This window comes from Centruroides sculpturatus, unplaced genomic scaffold (genome assembly GCF_000671375.1).
Source record: "Centruroides sculpturatus isolate CEXI.00-Female unplaced genomic scaffold, Cexi_2.0 scaffold574, whole genome shotgun sequence".
Lineage (NCBI taxonomy): Eukaryota > Metazoa > Arthropoda > Arachnida > Scorpiones > Buthidae > Centruroides > Centruroides sculpturatus.
The window spans coordinates 47,720-67,600 of NW_019384740.1; the positions used below are offsets into that span (position 1 = coordinate 47,720).

General features: G+C 25.0%; 1 protein-coding gene across 1 annotated transcript in view; it reads left to right on the plus strand.

Moving 5' to 3' along the window:
• LOC111628370 overlaps positions 1-19,881 on the plus strand; it is an 83,292-nt gene that overhangs the window by 32,898 nt on the left and 30,513 nt on the right. The window contains exons 2-8 of the mRNA XM_023372144.1: positions 9,905-10,013; positions 12,146-12,255; positions 15,051-15,163; positions 18,226-18,390; positions 18,701-18,781; positions 18,982-19,152; positions 19,541-19,707. Of these exons, the coding sequence (XP_023227912.1) occupies positions 9,905-10,013; positions 12,146-12,255; positions 15,051-15,163; positions 18,226-18,390; positions 18,701-18,781; positions 18,982-19,152; positions 19,541-19,707 (916 nt within the window). The remainder of the gene's footprint in view (positions 1-9,904; positions 10,014-12,145; positions 12,256-15,050; positions 15,164-18,225; positions 18,391-18,700; positions 18,782-18,981; positions 19,153-19,540; positions 19,708-19,881) is intronic.

Below are 19,881 nucleotides of genomic sequence, written 5' to 3' on the forward strand. Positions count from 1 at the left end.
AGAAAATACAGTATTATTAAAATATTTCTAAAAATACTCGAAATTTGTATATTTTGCCATGTTTACGGATTGTTTTGTTTGAATTTTCCCTATAATTTCTATTAGTATTATTGGGTTGCAATTTTTAAATTTCAGCCCTATAATACTAATCCGGAAGTCACGTGATTTCAATTCAGAATTTTCTGCTGAGTCGGATAGATGACAGACACGACTCGATTGTTATCGGGAGAAGTATGATGTACAGAGGTACTACTAAAATGCACTCCAGATATAGAAACCTTAGGAGACAGGAGGCCCGATTAATTATATAAGAACGTCCGATACAAACCAGAAGTGACGTTATTGCAATTCAAAAATTTTCCCCTGAAAGGTGTTAGATAGATGACCGGCACGACTCTATTGGTAAAGGAAAAATATGACATACAGAGGCAAGCCACTACTAATTTGAGGTGGAGAGCATATACAGTATTTTAAATTAAATTAATAAAAAATTGCAGCACGGCATTGTGATAACGCCACAATAAATAATTGTTCCTATTCGGAAACTTTACAAAGTTTTGGGATTTTTAGAAGAGATATTTATTTTAGAAAATCCAAAGCATTTTTCAAGCTACGAAAATAAAATTTATAAATTTTTAATTTCCATAAAGGTTTTTTTTTGAATAAGATCTTGCAGTATTTCAAACAATTTGTCATTGAAACAAAGGGGGAATCTTTGTCCAAATGCTATCTAAGAAATTTCCCAAATGGCACCACTCTTGCTTTTCTAATCTATAATATAAGATTATCAACAAAAACTAAAAAAATTATTAAAAAAATTATCACTAGAAAATGTTTTTTACAAATATATAACTCTTTATTTAAATAAATTTCATTTCTCCGATTTCCTGCGAAATTTTAAAAATTGTATTTTTAGAAAATGAACTGCGAAGATTTCTAAAAAATTCCGAAAAGTTATTTGAAAAGTAATTTGTCTTATTCTTTTCTTGTTTTTATTCGAATATTTTGCATTTTTTTTAAATTAAAAAAAAACTATTTTAGTATTTAAAAACGGCAAAATAATTTTTGTGTTTTGTAGCACTTGTTCTATAAAAAAACGCAGAAGTTCTCTTATATTCCCCAAAAAGGATTTTCTTTCATAAAAAGATGAATAGTACTGTACAATCGAACCCTCAATAACGGAACCTGTAAACAACGACCATTTTTTTTCGGGAACGTTGAACAGAAATACATACAAAATAACCCCTAAACAACGGGCGTTTATTATGTTCCAGTCAGTATCCGTTGTTTAGACGTTCGACTGTATTTTATTGTATTATTTTCTAAAAAAAGCAAAACTTTTCCACATATTTTTTCTTTAGAAAACGCAAAAGACATTGTAGTATTTACTCCAAAAAATTCGATTTTAAAGAGTATTTTTTGAGGGGAAAAATTTTTTATTCTTTGTCTTATGAATATTCTTTTAATCTTTAAAATTAAATTTACCTTTATCCGATTGAATAAAAATTCTAAGAAATACCAGAAGTTTTTAATCATCAAAACTGAAATTTATTCGATCTTAAATAATCAAAAATTAATTACAGCTACTAACAGAAATTTAATATTTTATATGTTTTTTTAGAAAAGAAAATACATTTTTTTTTAAAAAAAGTCAAATAAAATCTAATTCTCCAAAGAGCCATTTTAGAGTCATTTGAACTGCTTATATCAACATTTATCTTTCACTTTTGATTGGAACGTTTGTATTAAATGTTGAGTTAGAATGTTTACTATCGAATAGTTGAGTGGAAGAAAAATTCCAATAAAATACATTTTCAAAAAAAAACTCTATATATATAGAGGTAATATATACATAACGAGACTGTAAACGTCTTACGTAAGACGTGTATTGAGATATTACATAAAAAGGTTTTATTATTAAAATTATATATATATATATTAAGTACATTTANATTGCTTCGCGTGGGTATTTTATGGATTTTTTATTTCTATTTTTTTGTTTTTAGATAAATTTTTGAATGCGGATATATAATAAAAAGTTAACGAAAATATAATAAAATTTTATTTTTTTTGGGATACTTTTAGTTATGTTTTTTCGATGAATTTTTGTTTTGGGGCAATGTTTACCGGTATTTTTTTTTGGATAATTTTATTATTTTTTGTATAATTTTCTTTATACTTTTTTACTTTATACTGTATCATTTTTTCTTTACACAACAATTTTTCGTTATATTTTGGACAATTTTGTCTTTATACTTTGGGCTTTTTGTCTTTCGGCGTTTCGTCTTTAGACGATATTTTTGGCAATTTTTTGCATACTTTTTAGGCATTTTAAGACAATTTTCATCAAGGTATTGGACAAAAGCACCCAAAATATAACGAAAATTATTGTCAAAAGTTTTGATAAAAATCGTACAAAAAAAAATTACCAAAACCGTACGAAAAATACCGCCCAATAACATAACGAAAATTGCTAAAAAATATTTAGATAATTACCCGAAATAACAAAAAATAATTTACTTACATATGGACTTATTTTCGGTAATTATTTATATATATCAGACATGAGCAAATGCGGCTCTTGCTAAAAGTGTTAATTTCTGCTTTTTATTATTATTTTTACAATTTTATTTCCATAATTTTGTGAAACTATGTTTATTAAAAAAAATTCAATATTTGTTTTATATTATATTTATATACAGTAATATAATAAAATCGCGGTACAGAACTGAGGTACAGAATAAAAAAGTACAGAACTGTGGCTCCCATGCATTTTGCAAAACCTACATTTCGGCTCCCACTGAACTCTTGCTTGCCCACCCCTGATATATATATATACAGTAGATCCCCCTATAAGACGGTAGATACGTTCCGTTCTTTATGAATCAATTTTGTAGGAATCATAGTTTACGGACTACGGCTGTTTGAAAGGTTTTCTTTCATAAAATTAATCGATTCTAGACTAATTCGACTCAACATTTCCAAAATACGTATATTTTTTTGAAAATAATCCGTATAAACTACGTTATAAACAAAAAATTGTAGGATTGCTTACCGAGTGTGTACCGTTCGACTACGCCCGTTGCTAAAGCTTGGTTTCGTCGCGGAACAGCGCATCAAACCGCGGCCGCGATTTCTGATATTATTTTTCTGCGAAAACTTCGTTGACCTTTGGAGACATCCTTAATATAAATAATTTTTATGGCCGTTAAATAAGAAATGTTTCTTTCACAAGAAATGTATAAAATTACAGTACTGGACAGACGATAGGTCGCCTAACTCGCCGTAGCGTGACGCTAGACGGCGAAAAATATATATTTAATTATAATAAAGTTACAATAAATTAAGTTAATATATAATTATATATACAGTACCTAATTTATATATAATTAATATATAATTATATGTACAGTACCTAATTTATATATAATTTATATAATACTGTCCAGACGATAGAAATCTCTCCGTAGCGTGGCGCTACGGACGGCGGGTAAGTAGTTCGGCTGCCCGATGACGTTTTACGTATTATAGGAGTTATTTTTACCGTTGTTTACGGATAATGCCACAATTTTTATAGGAATCATAACTATAGGAAACGCTTTTATAGTGGGATCTACTGTATATATATATATTTGGAGCATTTTTGGGCAATCGTTACCACGTTATCAGGCAATATTTTAGGAACTTTTCTTTGTGTTTTCGGATAATTTTTACTAAAATTTTTTGGACAATAATTTCGTTACGTTTAGAATAATTTTCATTATAATTTTTATTTTTGGGAGGATTAATTTCATTATTTTTTCTAAAATTAGTGGATAGTTTTATCACATGTTTTTTTTTGATGTTTTAGATAACTTTTATCATGTTCTTTGCATCAGTTACCCCAAATTGCTAGTAAATTTCACTTGTAAAAGTCGGAGGTAAATTCATTCTCGAGGAGTGAGCTTTTTCTCTTACATTTTTACCTAATTAAGACGAAGGTAATGTTAGTTAAGTATCATTAATTAATTTTTATTTGACATTTTGACTAAATGTCTGAGATTTACGAGTGAATAGAGAAAAGGAATAGTTACAACCAACGACTGAATAATTCAATTAAAACTGCTCACTCTCCATTAATGTTCATTTGCACATTTCCAAAATCTACTAAATTTTGGGATCATTTTTCAAAAATAAAAAACAAAATTAACTTTGCTAATTATTTATTTATTTAATCATTAAACTCTAAAATATCTGTAAAGAATTTTTAGAAGTAAATTTAATTACATTAGAATTATAAACTAATACTTTTTTAAAATTAAAATATATATATTTAAATTTTAAACATAATTTATTAACATAATTAATTACTAAATTACTTATTTAAATGCTCTTTTTGTATTAATTCTATATATAAAATGCTTAGAGTTTAATTTAAGTTTACAAAAACACCAATTAAAATAATTCAAAAAATTTAAGTTTAACGTTTTCTAATTCAGAAAAAAAATTAACTGTCTTAAAGCACAACATAATTAACTACGATTGAATTTAACAATAAAACAATTAGTTTTTTTTTTAATTTTAAACATAATTAAATATAAAATTAATACGAAAATTTAATTAATTTTTTCCAAAAAAACAAACCACTTTAAACAATTTATCTTAAAATTTCAATTAAATTATAATGAATACAGATTTAAATAGGTAAAAATCTATTATAAATATGAATTAAATTTTCGAACAGAATTAAATTCTAGATCATTAATAATAATGATAATTTAAAAAATAAATTAAAATATTCATTTAATTCCTTTAATTTCAAAGAAATTAATCTTAACTTAATGAATCTGCTCTTTACAAACAAACAGAAACTTACTTCGATGCTGTAAAATTTAATTACCTTTACATAACAATTATACTTTAATTGATCTGCATTTATCCTTTGCCAAACGATCACTTTAACTTCATTTATTATTCATGATCCGTAACTAAAGTTTTCATGAACGACATAGATTTAAACAATGTCACTATCTATCAATTTTCATGCGCTATTAATACTAATATTGATATCATTACTAATACTAAAATGGATTTACCGATGTTACTATTAATGCTACTGTTAGTAATGTTAAAATGCAGCAATCTAACACCGTTGTTAATGCCACTACACTGATATAGAGCTATGCTATAATATAGCTACTGATACTAGTATATTTACTAATACAGTAATATTATTACTATCGCTTTTGCTGCCGCTAATACTACTGCTAGTAATGCTACCAAGTACATCTGCTGCTGCTACTAACGTTACCAAGCGCTACTATTATCATCATCACCACCAATTAATTACTTCTAGTATCACCATTATCACCCCTTCTAGTACCACCACCACCACCACCAATTGCTGCTGCTGCTACTACTTTTACTACTGTCAGTACCTCAACACTACTACTAATGCTACTAATACTACTAATGTTGCATTTTTATCAAACCAGTATCGAGTGCAATAATTACAAAATAAAAAGTTAATTAATAAAGCCTTAAAGTTAAGTAAACAAAAAAATTCTTGCACAATATTTTATATGTGGGCATTACTATCCTTCAAATTGTTACCATAGTAACTAGTGTTTATTAACAAGATTGCCACCCGGAGTAAAATCGATTCCACGTGATTATTATCTGTGTTTTAGATTGAGTAGTATCATTCGTTGGAATACATATTCAAAAAAAACATTGCATTACTATAATAAACATCTAAAAAAATCACGTTTCTTAAGAAAAATAAAGGCGTGTAAATTAAAAAAAAAAACAATTAAACCCATTTAAAAACAATTATATCGAAATGTAAGCTTGGGGAATTTTAATTATTGATTTATAACCGTATAAAGGTCTTTAGTGTAGAGGAATAATGATGATATTTAATCATTTAAGACACGTGTTCATGACAGGAAAATAAAAAAAAAGTTCGAATTTGTTTCGAAAAATAATAATTATTTCATTAAATTTTGCTAAATTTTATTAAATTTTTACTGTTGGATTGATTACGATTTGTAGAATTCCCCGATGTGTTAATGTGTGCTCTGAATAAATTAAATCGGTAACAGAATTTCTGTTACTGATGAATTCTTAGAAAGATTCCATAAATTAATGAAATTCATTTCCTCATCTGCTGCAACACACAGACAGACACACACACACACACACAAAAGATGGATTATTCTAGCTTTTGTCCTTTGATAACGTTGACGTGACTAATTTACTAGAAATCATTTTCGATCCTAATAATAATTAAAATTAAAAAATAAAAATTGAAATTAGTGTTTTTAACGAAAAAAAATTTTTTTAGGTGCTTAAATTTATAAATTTAATCAATTTTTTAAACAATTTTTTAATGACTTCTTAAAATAAGTAAATCAATTTTGACACTCATTTTTATTGGCATTAANTTAAAAATAATTCAAATAAATTCGTTTTATTATTATTTTATAAGCCATAAAAATAACTTTAAAGTGGTTAAACGGATTAAAAATTATTTTAGAAGTTAAAATAAATAAAGAAAATTTTTCTAATTTAAGAGAGAATTTTTTTGGAAAAAGAAATTTTAAATAGAAACAAAGTAAATTAATTTACAGAGGATTTATTTAGAGATTTGAAATTTAAAAACAATTTTAAAAAAAATTCTACGTTAAATTTTTTAGAAGAAAATATACACAGCATATCGAAATTTAATGTTAAAAATGGAAATACATTTTTTTTTCTTCGCTAGAATGTATATTTATGGATACAAAAAAATGAATTTTTATTAATTTTTTTTTCAATAATTTAATCGGATATTAAATAAGTAAAATGGAAAATTGTAAATAAAACCAGCATTATATCTGATACACGGTTATGAAATTGCGTAGAGAGGAATGGAGAGAAAAATAATTTAAATAAAATAAAATATATATATATATAGGTGCGTAAGGCATAAAAAATTTTTGAAGTTGATCATCTAAACGTATCAATGTTTATATATAAAGTATAGGGGGGAAAAACAATTGTAGTGTAGTGGTTGGAGATCGTTTATCTTCCATACCGAGTGCACGTTGCTGAACAGATTGGAATAATGCACCATTAGTAATCTGAAGTCGATTTATTCTGAATATTATGACTTCTTTCTTACGTCTTACTGCTTAGAATAAGTTAAGAGCGAAGTTTTCTTATCGAAATACTAGCAAAATCTGAACACTACGCGTTACTTCAATATATTAAAAATAGTTTTTCCCATTTTTGTTAAATTGCAAATTACAAAATCATACTAATTTCTTAAATAATAATAATAATTTAAATCTATTAAATTTTTGATTAAAAGATTAGTTACGTTTACTAAATTATTACTAATTGCATAAACTTTAATGCAGTTAAGAAATTGATTACATTTAAAGTTAAATATGATCAAATTTTTAATCGTATTAAATTTAAATATAATCAGTTTCGTAATAATAGGAATTTTAATTTTGTTAATTTCATTTTAAATGGTAATTGATATTTTTGTATCTTTTATATCACGTAGAAAATATTTCGCTCGGCAACTAAGGCGTTAAATCGGTTTTAATTAAGTAAAAAATTTACTTTTCAAACACGTTCTCATGAGTATTTTTTACTTTAATTGTAATTAATTTTTTTTATTAAGCGAGAGATTTATTTTGAATTAAATTTTTATTATTGGTTTGTGTATAGAAAGGCTGCCAAATCATAGGTTTTTGGCATTTGTTCATGTGGCTTAAAAGAAGCCAAAATTATCGATAGCAGTTGTTTGTTTGTTTTCTCAAATCATATGATTCAAGATGGTGATAAATTTAAATTATTCTTCTTCAATTTTATATACGAAAATGCAAATTTTTTTTGGCACTAAGTTTGATAAATTAGAAAATATAATTGATATATAAATGGAGATAAGTTAAAACTTTTTTCTGGTGTTAAATAATGTAAAAGTTTAATTAATATAAGTTATAATATAGAGTTCCCTATGTAACATTTACCCTTACTCATCACAATAAATAATTTATAACTATATTTTCCCTTATTTTCCCTTTATTACAGCTTAATTATAAGCTGTAATAAAGAATCCCCTACGTAACAGTTACCTTTACATAACAATTACTCATAACAGTTATAAATTACGTACAGTATTAAATATACTTTCGTGTCATTTATAATATACAGTCCCTTACGTAACATTTACCCCTTATAACAGTTATAAATTACACTTGTGCTTCAAATAGTCTCCTCTATAACAATTACAGACGGAAAGTTCCCTGGAAGTAAGTTATAAATTGAAACTTCGAAAGCCAAGTGTTTTAGAATTGCATATTGTGAATAACATCTAAAAATTTATATTTTTCCTCAAATATTGGAGCATCTGTCCCATCTGCCGTCTCTTCTTAATTCTAAAAACAAAATTTATAATACTGTCATTAACATGTGAATATGTAAATTAAAATGCTAATTATGAGGCCATTTCTAACGTTAAATTTTTATATTTTTAACGTTACTTCATTTATGTATAAAGACATTTAATAGAATGTGTGACTGCATCTTATCAAATACGACTTATTTAGATTAATTATACATTATAAAAAAACATCAATTTTTTTGAAAGATTTATTAAAGTGTTTAATTTAAGAAGAATTGTGCAGTTTATTTATATTTTCTCTGATTTAACGTGTAAATAATAATTTAATTCGTTTGATCGTCATTAAATCTTCGACTAAAGTAGGAATTTTTTTGATATTTAGATAATTAATACATTATTCTTTCAAAGAAATAAATTTAATACGTTAATAGGATTAATTATAAATAATTTTCTTGAATATTTAGCAAATTAACTTTGAAAGTAACCGCAATTCTTGCTATACCCTTTTGGCCTTTGATTATCTCTTCGTGATGCTGAAAAGTACTTAAACTATAATTAGAAACTTCAGAAAAAAAGTTAACGTGTTTTTTGAATTAGTTTTATTTGAATATAAATTATTATTAAAAAAACACAAGAAAACTCTCCCGTATCCTTCTATAAGCATTGTTGTTTTGTTATCCAACAATAAGCAGATGTTAATGACATATCTGACAAACAAACTCATTTTTGATGGTGTTCTTGAGTATAAATGTTTATATTGTCAATCTACTTGACTGTACAATTGTGTAAAAAAACGAAAAAAGTCTTTAAAAATACATTAAGAACAAGGACCAATCAATAAAAATAGCTTATTTTTATAATTTGAGCATATATCCTCCCTCTTCCAGCTTGAACTTTTTGATCCGCTAAAGTATCCAATAAAAATTTAATATTATATATATATAAAATATCTAAAAAATAAACAGATATTTTGTTATAAATTTCTAAAAAAATCCGATTTATAAGCTTCGTTAAAAGGTTTTTAGATAGTGGAAAAAGAGCACTAGAAAAACAAGAGTTTACGTCCAAGTCATCTCGAGAATACGATTTTTAAGTTGTATCAAGAAAATGTTTTTGTTTCTTCAGTTTTTCTCCTTCAAAAAAACCTATCCAAACTCTTTTTTGAAGGAGGATTGTAGTATTTTCGACTCTGTTTACTCGTCTGTAAGATACGCAGTCTGGCGCAGTTTTTACCCAAAAAAATCAACGAAATTAATAATACCGGGCAGTAAATCGTAATTAAATTAATCGGAATTAATTTTTTATATGATTTCCTTAAAAATCGCATAAAATTTGTATGCTTTAAATGGATAAATTCTTTGTAATTTGAACTTTTTATTTACTCAACCGCTAGCGAAGCGTTGGCAACGTTACAAATTTTTATATACGAATTGTTTCTAATTTAATTCATTCGGCTATTTTATTTAGTGTTTAGATTTGTTTAAAACACGTTTTAAAATTTACATTTTGATGATTCTTACGTTGTAGTTGCCGATTTTACACAACAGTTATCGTCCATTCACGAACAACACGCTGAAGAACTGCAACTTTTGGTTGAAACGTTCAGGAAGAGAAATGCGGAATTACGAAGAGAAAGGTCAGTAAAAATAACATTTTTTGACGAAATATTAAGTTTTTTATAATATAAAAACGTGTGGTCAAGTAGACAATGTTATTGTCTTATGTTCTTTACATGTTCTTCAAATTTCTTTACCGGTTTCAATACTTTAAATCAATTATTTTATGCACTTTGCTTGCTCCAATTTGCTTTTTATGTATTCCATTTTGTTTATTTTACGTTTTACTTTCTGTTGTTTACTATTTACTATTTTTATTTTTTAAATTCTTTTTATAGTGTAATAAATCTAAACTTCCCTCCTTTGATGCGCTTTTTCGCATGTTTAAACTATGAATTTTTTTGAAAATTTTGCATTTTTTACATAAATTATTTTACTCTTTAATTACTTCTCTGCTATTTTATTAAATTCTTCACGTACTTTTATTATTTATCATCATTATTTCCTCAAAATTCTGTCTTATTACATCATCACATTTTGCCTTTTCTATAACGTTTTTCCTGCAAAATAGTAGATTTTTACTGCCAAATTTTTGATTTTTATGAGTATTTTTTGGTTTATTAACAAATTTCCCCTATTAATTTCCAATTTTTCCTTATTTATTTCCAATATTTTACATTTCTTCCTACTACTTTATTCAAGCTTACTCGATATAAACTGCTACTCCATATTTACCCATTATTATTAAATTTAATCCCCTATAAATTATTTTATACCATTTTATGATTTATTCTCTTCCCATTTTTTGCCCTTTTCAATGTGTTCTACAGCTTTAAAAATAGAAAAAAATTCAGCATTTTCTTGTAACTTGACACTATTTGATCAAAGCAATATATTGTACACACATTCTGCTATAAGATCCATTCTGATTCGAGCATCTCATCCTTTATTGAATACAGATTTAAGTAGAAATGATACTACTAAAGTACAGCTTAGGAATTCTATACACGAGCTTAGTATTGTTGGAAATACCAAGAAAAATAGGCTCGAAAACACAAGAAATTCGACTCACAGACAATATTTTTAATGCACCGGGAGTAATATAAAATTCAACCTATACGACTGTAAAATACTGAACTCGATACATCAGTTACTGATCAAAAAATATATATTATTTCACTATCAAGCCCCACGTTGTTTCAGATTTCTAGACTTTCTTCACGTATGTAACCTCTAACTTTCTCAATTTATAAATAAAATAACAAAAGTTAAACTTAATTAGATAAAATTTAATTAATCTTTATAATATATTTATAAAATTAAATTAATTTTCTTCAAGAAATTATCGATAATTTATAGATAAATTCAAGGAAAATGCTCTGAAAGATGGAAAATTTCTTTGTTTTTCTTCGATAAGATGGGAAAAAAATCTATGGATATTTAAAGAAAAAGCATCCAAAAATTACGTAAAAAATGCATTTTCTTCACTTTTCGATTTCTGTTTTATTAATGAAGGTTTTTTTTATTCAAAAAACTTCAATAATATCGAAAATTCTGTCGATATTTGTAGAAGAAAATAAGGGAAGACAACTCGAAACATTCACTTTTTAACATAAGTTTATCGATTATATTTTTATTCAGTAATGAATGTTTGATGTTTTTATTCAATAAATATCAAAAATCTGGTGATGTTTATGGAAGGAAGCGAGCTGAAAGATTTGATTTCTTTGATTCAAAATTATAGAAGAAAATAGAATAAAAGATTCATTACTCAGAAAATAAGTAAGTTTCGAGTCAATAATATTAAAAAAAATTCCGAAATTTACTAAAAAAAAATTAAGAAATGACGACAATAAAAATGAATTTTTTAAAAAATTTCGAAAATAAAAAAATTCATTATTAAATCCAAAAAAAATGAATTTTTTTGGAAAATTTGTTGATATTTATAAAAATAAAACAAAATAACGTCCAAGACTTATTTTTCTAGGTAATTTTTTATATTTTTTTATTCATTAATACAAAAAAAATCCATTGATACAGAAAAAAATAAGGAATTAACACGAAAGTTAAACTACTCCATTTAACAATTTTTTTATTATATTTTATATGAAAGCCGGGTTAAAAATGATAAATAATAAATTAAGACCCGTACTTGTACATGATTTATGTAAAGGAACGATCTTAATATTTTTATATATAAATTTATTTATAGACCTTCTTATCAAAGTGGTCTCTTTACGATCTGGGAAGTGCTCCTTCAAGAAGTCGAGATCGATTCTCAGGTAAGATTTAGAAACAGTAGCGAATATTTTTATGAAAACAGCATTCATAAAATGATTTTAGAATTTTAAAATCTTAATTTGGAGATTAAGAATTAAATTATTGTTAGAAAATTAATTTTTCTTAAGTTGTTTACCTTGTAAATAAAATCATTAGATTCAATTAAGATAAGAATCAAACGAAGAGTCCTTTAAGTTAAATAATGAAGATATTTAGACTCGAAAGTTATAAATTTACTATAATTAATGAAAATCAATTAATTACGTTTTATAATTATTAATTTTGTTTAAGAAATTTATCGAAAAGAATCTTAAAAATTAACTTAAAAAGGTGAAAAATTTTTCAAGTTATTAATTTTTGATTTATTAGAAGAATTTTTCATAAATATTTTTAATGTTTAATTTAATATTTTCGCGTTTTTAATGATTTTTTATAAAATAGTTTTAACAAATTGTTTTTTGTAAATGTTAGTTATTTTTAAAGAATATTTTATAAATTTTTTGAAACTATTTTCTTAAAAAAATCACTTAAAAAATTAAAGAAAAACTTGTAAAACTTTTTAAAAAAGCCATCAAAATTTTTGATTTTTTTTTACTGAAAAGTATAATTTTAGATGATTTTTTAAATGAAACTTAACTTAATTAAATTACTCCATCACTCACTTGCCAAGCGAAATATTTTCCACGTGGTATAAAAGATACAAAGTATCAATTACCATTTAAAATGAAATTAACTAAATTAAATTCGCTATTATTACGAAATTGATTATATTTAAATTAAATGCAATTAAAGAATTGATTATATTTAACTTTAATGTAGTTAAGAAACTGATTATTATTAGGTTTTTTTTTAGATACTGTCTTAACTACTTAGTTACTCGGTTTATAATTGGGATATTTAATAAATTTTTTTAATGTAAAAAATTCATTTTTCTTCTAAATTTTAATAATTCTAATACTAAAACTTTACAACACGAAAGTGGAAATTTGATGTTTTGTTAGAAGCATAGGATTTTCAATCTTTTCATCTTTTGTATCCAAAAACATCAATATTCTACCTTTACTACATGAAAATGAACTTAAAGAAGGTTTTTTTGAACATTTTACTTGTCAATTTTATAAAGAAAACATCGATCAGAAAGTAGCTGAGATGAGCAAAAATCAAAAAAAATAATAATAATAATAATAATAATCTCTGAAAATTTTTGATTTATAACTCTCTGAATTCGTTATAAAATTCAAAATAAAATTAGAAAAATAATATATTTATAACTATTAAAAATACAAAATAAATAAAGGCAGCACACTAAAAAATCTCAAGTCTTAAAATTTTCATCTAAAAATGCGTTTTTAGAGAAGAATTTCTGAAATAAAAATGCAAAAATAATTCAAAAAAACTTAAGAAATTTCTTTGATCTTCATCTTTAAAAAAAATGCAATTTTTTAAAAATAAAAGAAATTCGGAACAAAAAAATTTTAATTTCTTAATTATAAATTGTGTTTTTTAAATTACACGTAAGCGTATTGAAAATTAAAATTGTAAGCGCTTAAAAAATTCTTTATTTTCTAATAAACTAGAAAAAAGTTTTATTTTCTACTCAAAATTTAAAAAATAAATAAATAAATTTTATAATGTAAAATATAACATCTGTTGTCAGTATAAAATTGAATTTTTTAAATATTTATTTAAAAAGTTTTTTTAGATTTGATTTTTTTAAAAAAAATATTTGAAATAAGTTTTTAGAATTTTTGTTTAATTTTTTTTTAAATTTTATGGAATTTATTTTTTCCATTCTCTAATAGGGCCTACAAGAAAAAAAAGTTTTTTTTTTTAAATAGAAATTATAAAAAAAAAAATTAGAAATTTGCTTTAAAAGTTTACTTAAATGTTTTTTGAATAAAATATTATTATTAAATTTTTTTGATTTTTAATTTTGTTCCTAAAAAAACATCGAATTTAATTATTTTTAATTAAGTTAAATTATTAAATTTAGTCATAATGATTTCAATTTAATTTAATTTTATGTAATTAACAATTATATATATTACTAGATGAAATTTAATGATTTTTTTTAATTAGAAATTAGTAAAAATTTTGTAAAAGATGAAGCAGATTTTTTAAAATATTCAATGATTTTTTTTAGCTGTTTTAATTTAAACAATGATTTTTCTACGTTAGAATACAATATTGGGTTTTAAAANATGTATCAAGTGGCGACATTCAACAGTTGCTTGGTTTACTTAGTTCAATGCATTGATCCTTCGAATAAACTACAGAACAAGTTTAGAAACGACAAACAATAACAATGGCTACTTTATTCTTCTTCGAAATCCTTGCCAAAATTTTACAATATAGCAACAGAAAAGATCAAAAGGAAAAATAACTTAAACAATACTTCTATAGTCTATTATCAGAAGAACACTGTCTGTAACGACAAATTTAATTGGTTTATTATTTTAAAAATGTATTTTGTGATATTGTTTAATGTCTTGACATTCTAAAAATTCGATTGTCGTCTAGGAACCATGCCAATATATTTGTCTATAATGGCAGTTTTCTCATTCTCGTAGAGTTGTGTTTATTAATTTAATTTGCGTTTTATTGGAAGTTTGAGTAATTTTTTTTTATTAGAAAATATATTGAATTTTATTAAAATTTCTCACCGTTTCCTGATTCTTAAACTAAAACAGATTCATAAATCCAAAGAAAATTTACTTAAATTTTTAATTCAGTTTAATTTTTTCTAATTTATAGAATTTTATCACAACTTTTAGGTTTTTTTTGGGTTATTTTAATTAATTTCTTAGATTATTAATTAACGAAAATACAGCATGAAGGTATGATGTTACTGGAAAAGACTTTCCACAGAAAAATTCAATCTAGGAAAATTTTTCTACATAGAGAAAGCTTTGAAACGATTTTAAATAAAGCAGAAGAATTGCTTAAAAAGGTAAGAATGGTTATTTTTATTATTTTTTGAAGTTTATTTCATAAAATTCCATGAAAATAGCTTGTCAAGTAGCTCAAAAAAATCTTGTTTTCGCTTTCTCAATTCAGTTGTTAGCTTGCCAAATAGTAACGTCTAACTTAAGTTTATTTGTTTAATTTAATAGAAAAAACCGGCAGTTTTAGAAAGTGAATAAAACAATTAATTAATTTATTCAAAAAAAATTTGCAGAAATTGTTAAAATTATTATGAAACCGCCGTTTATAAAGTCGCACCCGTCATCACTTGATATATCCGGAGCGGAGTGGATTCGCAACTCCTGGCGATGTTTTGACGTCAATTATAATTACAATTTTAATTATTGATAATGGAAAATAATGTTAATTAAATATTTAAACATGTTAACAAGTGATTTTTATGCTTTGCAAATTTTGCTGATGTTGGCAAAGTCAATCAGATGACTGAGTCTAACGTTGTTGTTTCTGGCAATCGTCCACATTGTGAATTTCAATATGGGGGTTTTCTTTGAATTTTTATTATTTTTATTTTTGAAGTTTATTTCATAAAATTCCATGAAAATAGCTTGTCAAGTAGCTAATTTTTCAATGAATGTTTTTCATTGAAATTTTCACTTCTGTTTAACAAAATTTATTATAAATTGCTAAACAAAGTCTATATAATTTTGTATATTTTTTAAAACCCCTATTGCTTTACAAGTAAACTCAGTTTTAAATCCCTAAAGTGGCAGCGATTGTAAATTTTTGTATAAGTTTATCACAAAGGCGATCGCTTGTTATTGACATACAAAGCAAGGAAACTAAAACTTGCACATTGTAATTTTAAAAATAAAGAAGGAAGAACGTAGTAAGTAAATTTACACATTAGTTTTGAAAACTGCAATTAAATAATAAACAAGGAACCACTGTGACCTTCGACAGAAAAAAACCCGAACATCCAAACAGAAAAAAAAAAAATATGTTGTAGCCTTAAATTATAGGAACAGAACCCACGCTTAGTTGTTGCAAAACTTTCATTACAAAAGGTTCTGATTCCTTTAACCAATAATTGTCTTGTATTGGTTAGAGATCCGACTTTTTATAAGTGACGTCCAAAACCAAAATATATTCTGTCTGGGAAATTCTTTAGATGGATGCTTAGCTTGCATTTAAAATTTCATAGAAATTTAAAATGTATAAGCATAAATTAATACCCAACCAAGAAATTCCTAGACAGAGTAGGTTTTGGCTTTGTGTGGAATGTGAACCCACATCTTTTCATAAGTGTTCGTTGAAGATTCGACAAGTTAGAAGAAGCGTGGGTTCAGACCCCCATCCAAAGCCAAAACACGTTCTGTTTAGGAATTTATTTCGGATAGATTTGTGTGCTTTATATTTAAATTATTTAATAAACTTTTAAAATTTTTAGAAGCTAATTTAAAGATAATATTATGTTTAAAACAATTTATTTTTAAATTTTTAAAAATAATTTAATATTTGTTCCATTATAAACAAAATTCAGATGACTACTTTTAGATAATTCTTATTATTATATTTGATTAAATTTCTTTCTTATTTAAGAATACAATTAACTAAATCAGCATAAAATTGGGAAGAGGGAAATAAGTTTAATTTGAAGAAAATTAAATATAATTAATTAAAAAATGCTAACATATGTCCAAAAAAATGCAACAAGAAAAAAAAAAACAAACTTTTTTAAAAATTACAAATTGCAAAATAAATTTTTAATTAAATTAATACAAAAAAGTATCAAGATTCTTACAAGAATTTATATATTATTTATTTTTTAAAACCTTTTTTTTAATAAATAAATTTGAGAAAAATAAAAAAAAACCTTCAGTTAAAAAATAATATTAATTATGCATTTATATGTAGATTTTTTTTTTGGTTTAAAAAAAGCCAGCTTAACTTTATTATAAAAGTTATAAAAAAAAATGTATATATTTAATTTTAATAAAATATTTACAATTTAAATGCATAAAATTTAATTATTTTACTGTTATATTTTACAAAGCATATCTCCACCCTTATAGGGATTTTTCTTGAATTTTAACAGAAATAAATTAATAATTTTTACGTGAAATATTTGTAAAGAAGCTACTTAAACGTATTTTGTTATTGTTATAATATTTTTCTTCATGAAAAATATATATATATTTAAACAGTTGTATCAAGTGGCGACATTCAACAGTTGCTTGGTTTACTTAGTTCAATGCATTGATCCTTCGAATAAACTACAGAACAAGTTTAGAAACGACAAACAATAACAATGGCTACTTTATTCTTCTTCGAAATCCTTGCCAAAATTTTACAATATAGCAACAGAAAAGATCAAAAGGAAAAATAACTTAAACAATACTTCTATAGTCTATTATCAGAAGAACACTGTCTGTAACGACAAATTTAATTGGTTTATTATTTTAAAAATGTATTTTGTGATATTGTTTAATGTCTTGACATTCTAAAAATTCGATTGTCGTCTAGGAACCATGCCAATATATTTGTCTATAATGGCAGTTTTCTCATTCTCGTAGAGTTGTGTTTATTAATTTAATTTGCGTTTTATTGGAAGTTTGAGTAATTTTTTTTTATTAGAAAATATATTGAATTTTATTAAAATTTCTCACCGTTTCCTGATTCTTAAACTAAAACAGATTCATAAATCCAAAGAAAATTTACTTAAATTTTTAATTCAGTTTAATTTTTTCTAATTTATAGAATTTTATCACAACTTTTAGGTTTTTTTTGGGTTATTTTAATTAATTTCTTAGATTATTAACTAACGAAAATACAGCATGAAAATCAAATAAAAAGAAAATTTTAGAGAAATTAAAAAATTCAAAAAAATTATTAAATTTTATTTTCTGGAATTCCGGACTCGAATTTAATTCCAGAATTTAAGAATAATTTTAAAATAAAAATGTTTAGAAAATCTACTTTCTACCTCTTTACCACGTTCTCCAACTTTTATAATTATCAATTTAGTAAAATATTTACTATTAAATTGTAGAAAAAAGCAATATTTTAAAGTATGAAATTATCTTTCAGTGCCACCAAGATTATAGTGATGCATACAAGAAATTACTTAGTTCCAGAAATCATGCTCAACTAGCTGAATACTACGACATGCATAATGCATACGTCCAACAATTAAGAGCTGCAAATGGGATGCTAGAATATTATCACGCGCAAATATTACCGAAATTACTAGAAGTAAGTATTCTCTACCTATAGTAAATCTGGCTTCTTATCAATAATACAAAGCGTACAATAGAAAAACAATGAAATTCTCCTTGTAAAAAAAAACTAACTTGGAACAATGCCTAGACTTTGGTTATACTGTCCATATTGTTTCAAACCCGTGAAATTTTATTATAGAAACTTAAACTTAAACCATTACAGAGGGGAACACGTATAAAAAAAACACTTTAAAAATTCATTTGTCTCTTTAGAAAGAAGAAGCCATTGTGTGATATATTATAACGTTGGGGTATCGGTGTGTAATTTATATTGTTTGTTTCAGGAATTAGAGCATGTATACCTGGACCTTAGCGATACTGTAGCTGGTTCTATGGTGGCCGCTGCCGAAATGTTGGCAAGCAAGGTACGTAAATGTCAACAAGGTCGACCTTCTCGAAATAGGCCTTTTTTTAACCCCTAGACGTCATTAAAATGGTTGTTCTTACAATGTATTGTAATGCAGTTTGATAGAAACATTTTGGAAACTATTCAAATTATTATCAACGTGTCCTGTTTTGTATTTACTTATTGTTAAATATAATATATTATGGTTTTTATTTACAGGCAAGAGAACAAGGGAACCATTACGATAATCTGTGTTCGGCATGTAGAAATGTTAACAGTAAAACGGATTTAGTCAATTTTATAAAAACACTCAACCTAGAAAAGGCGACGGCACCTCTAAAAACCCATTTATTTATGGCACCGAGAGCCGAAAACGAATCTGGACAAGTGGTAAATAAATGACAGATTTTTATTTTATAATTAGATTCTTAATTAGAATTTAACACGTATTCTCTCTCTTTTATTGTGAATAAAAGGATCGTTAATTCCAGATTTATTTACTCCTCATTCCAACTCGTGAATAATTAATTCAACAGGAAAGTTAGAACTTTGTATTAAGACGAGTGCTTTTGCAAGCATTCGGAATTTATATCACGATTGCTAAATATTGTAAGAGATTGTAAGAATTCTCTCTTACGAGTACGACTTATATTTACTTATTAATGTTATCAATAATGTTACACGAGTTTACTTTGTATAGTTTCGTTGTGACTTAGATAAACTACATAATTATTATACATAAAATAATAACAATTGATCATATTGTGCTTCGTTTCAGACACCCGATCCCATGTTAATGTTAAGAAACGAATTGGTAGTTGAGAGAATCGCCCATTTGTCACTGCCTAATCGTTCACAAAGCTTGAGACAAGATGTTTCCAACTTGGAATCGCAAATTAGACAATTGCAAGAAGCAGTAGACTCGCTGACTAGACTGCAACAGAGGTATAAATAGGTTAAAATATTTTAGTGAAACATTAAACGTTTGTTATTTTATGTATATGTATGTTTTTAAAAAGATGACTTCTCGAAAAGTAAAAATAAATAAATGTTAATTTAAAAAACAAAAATTACTTCAAAGGAATAGAAATTCTGTAAACAGAAATTTTTCACTTCAAA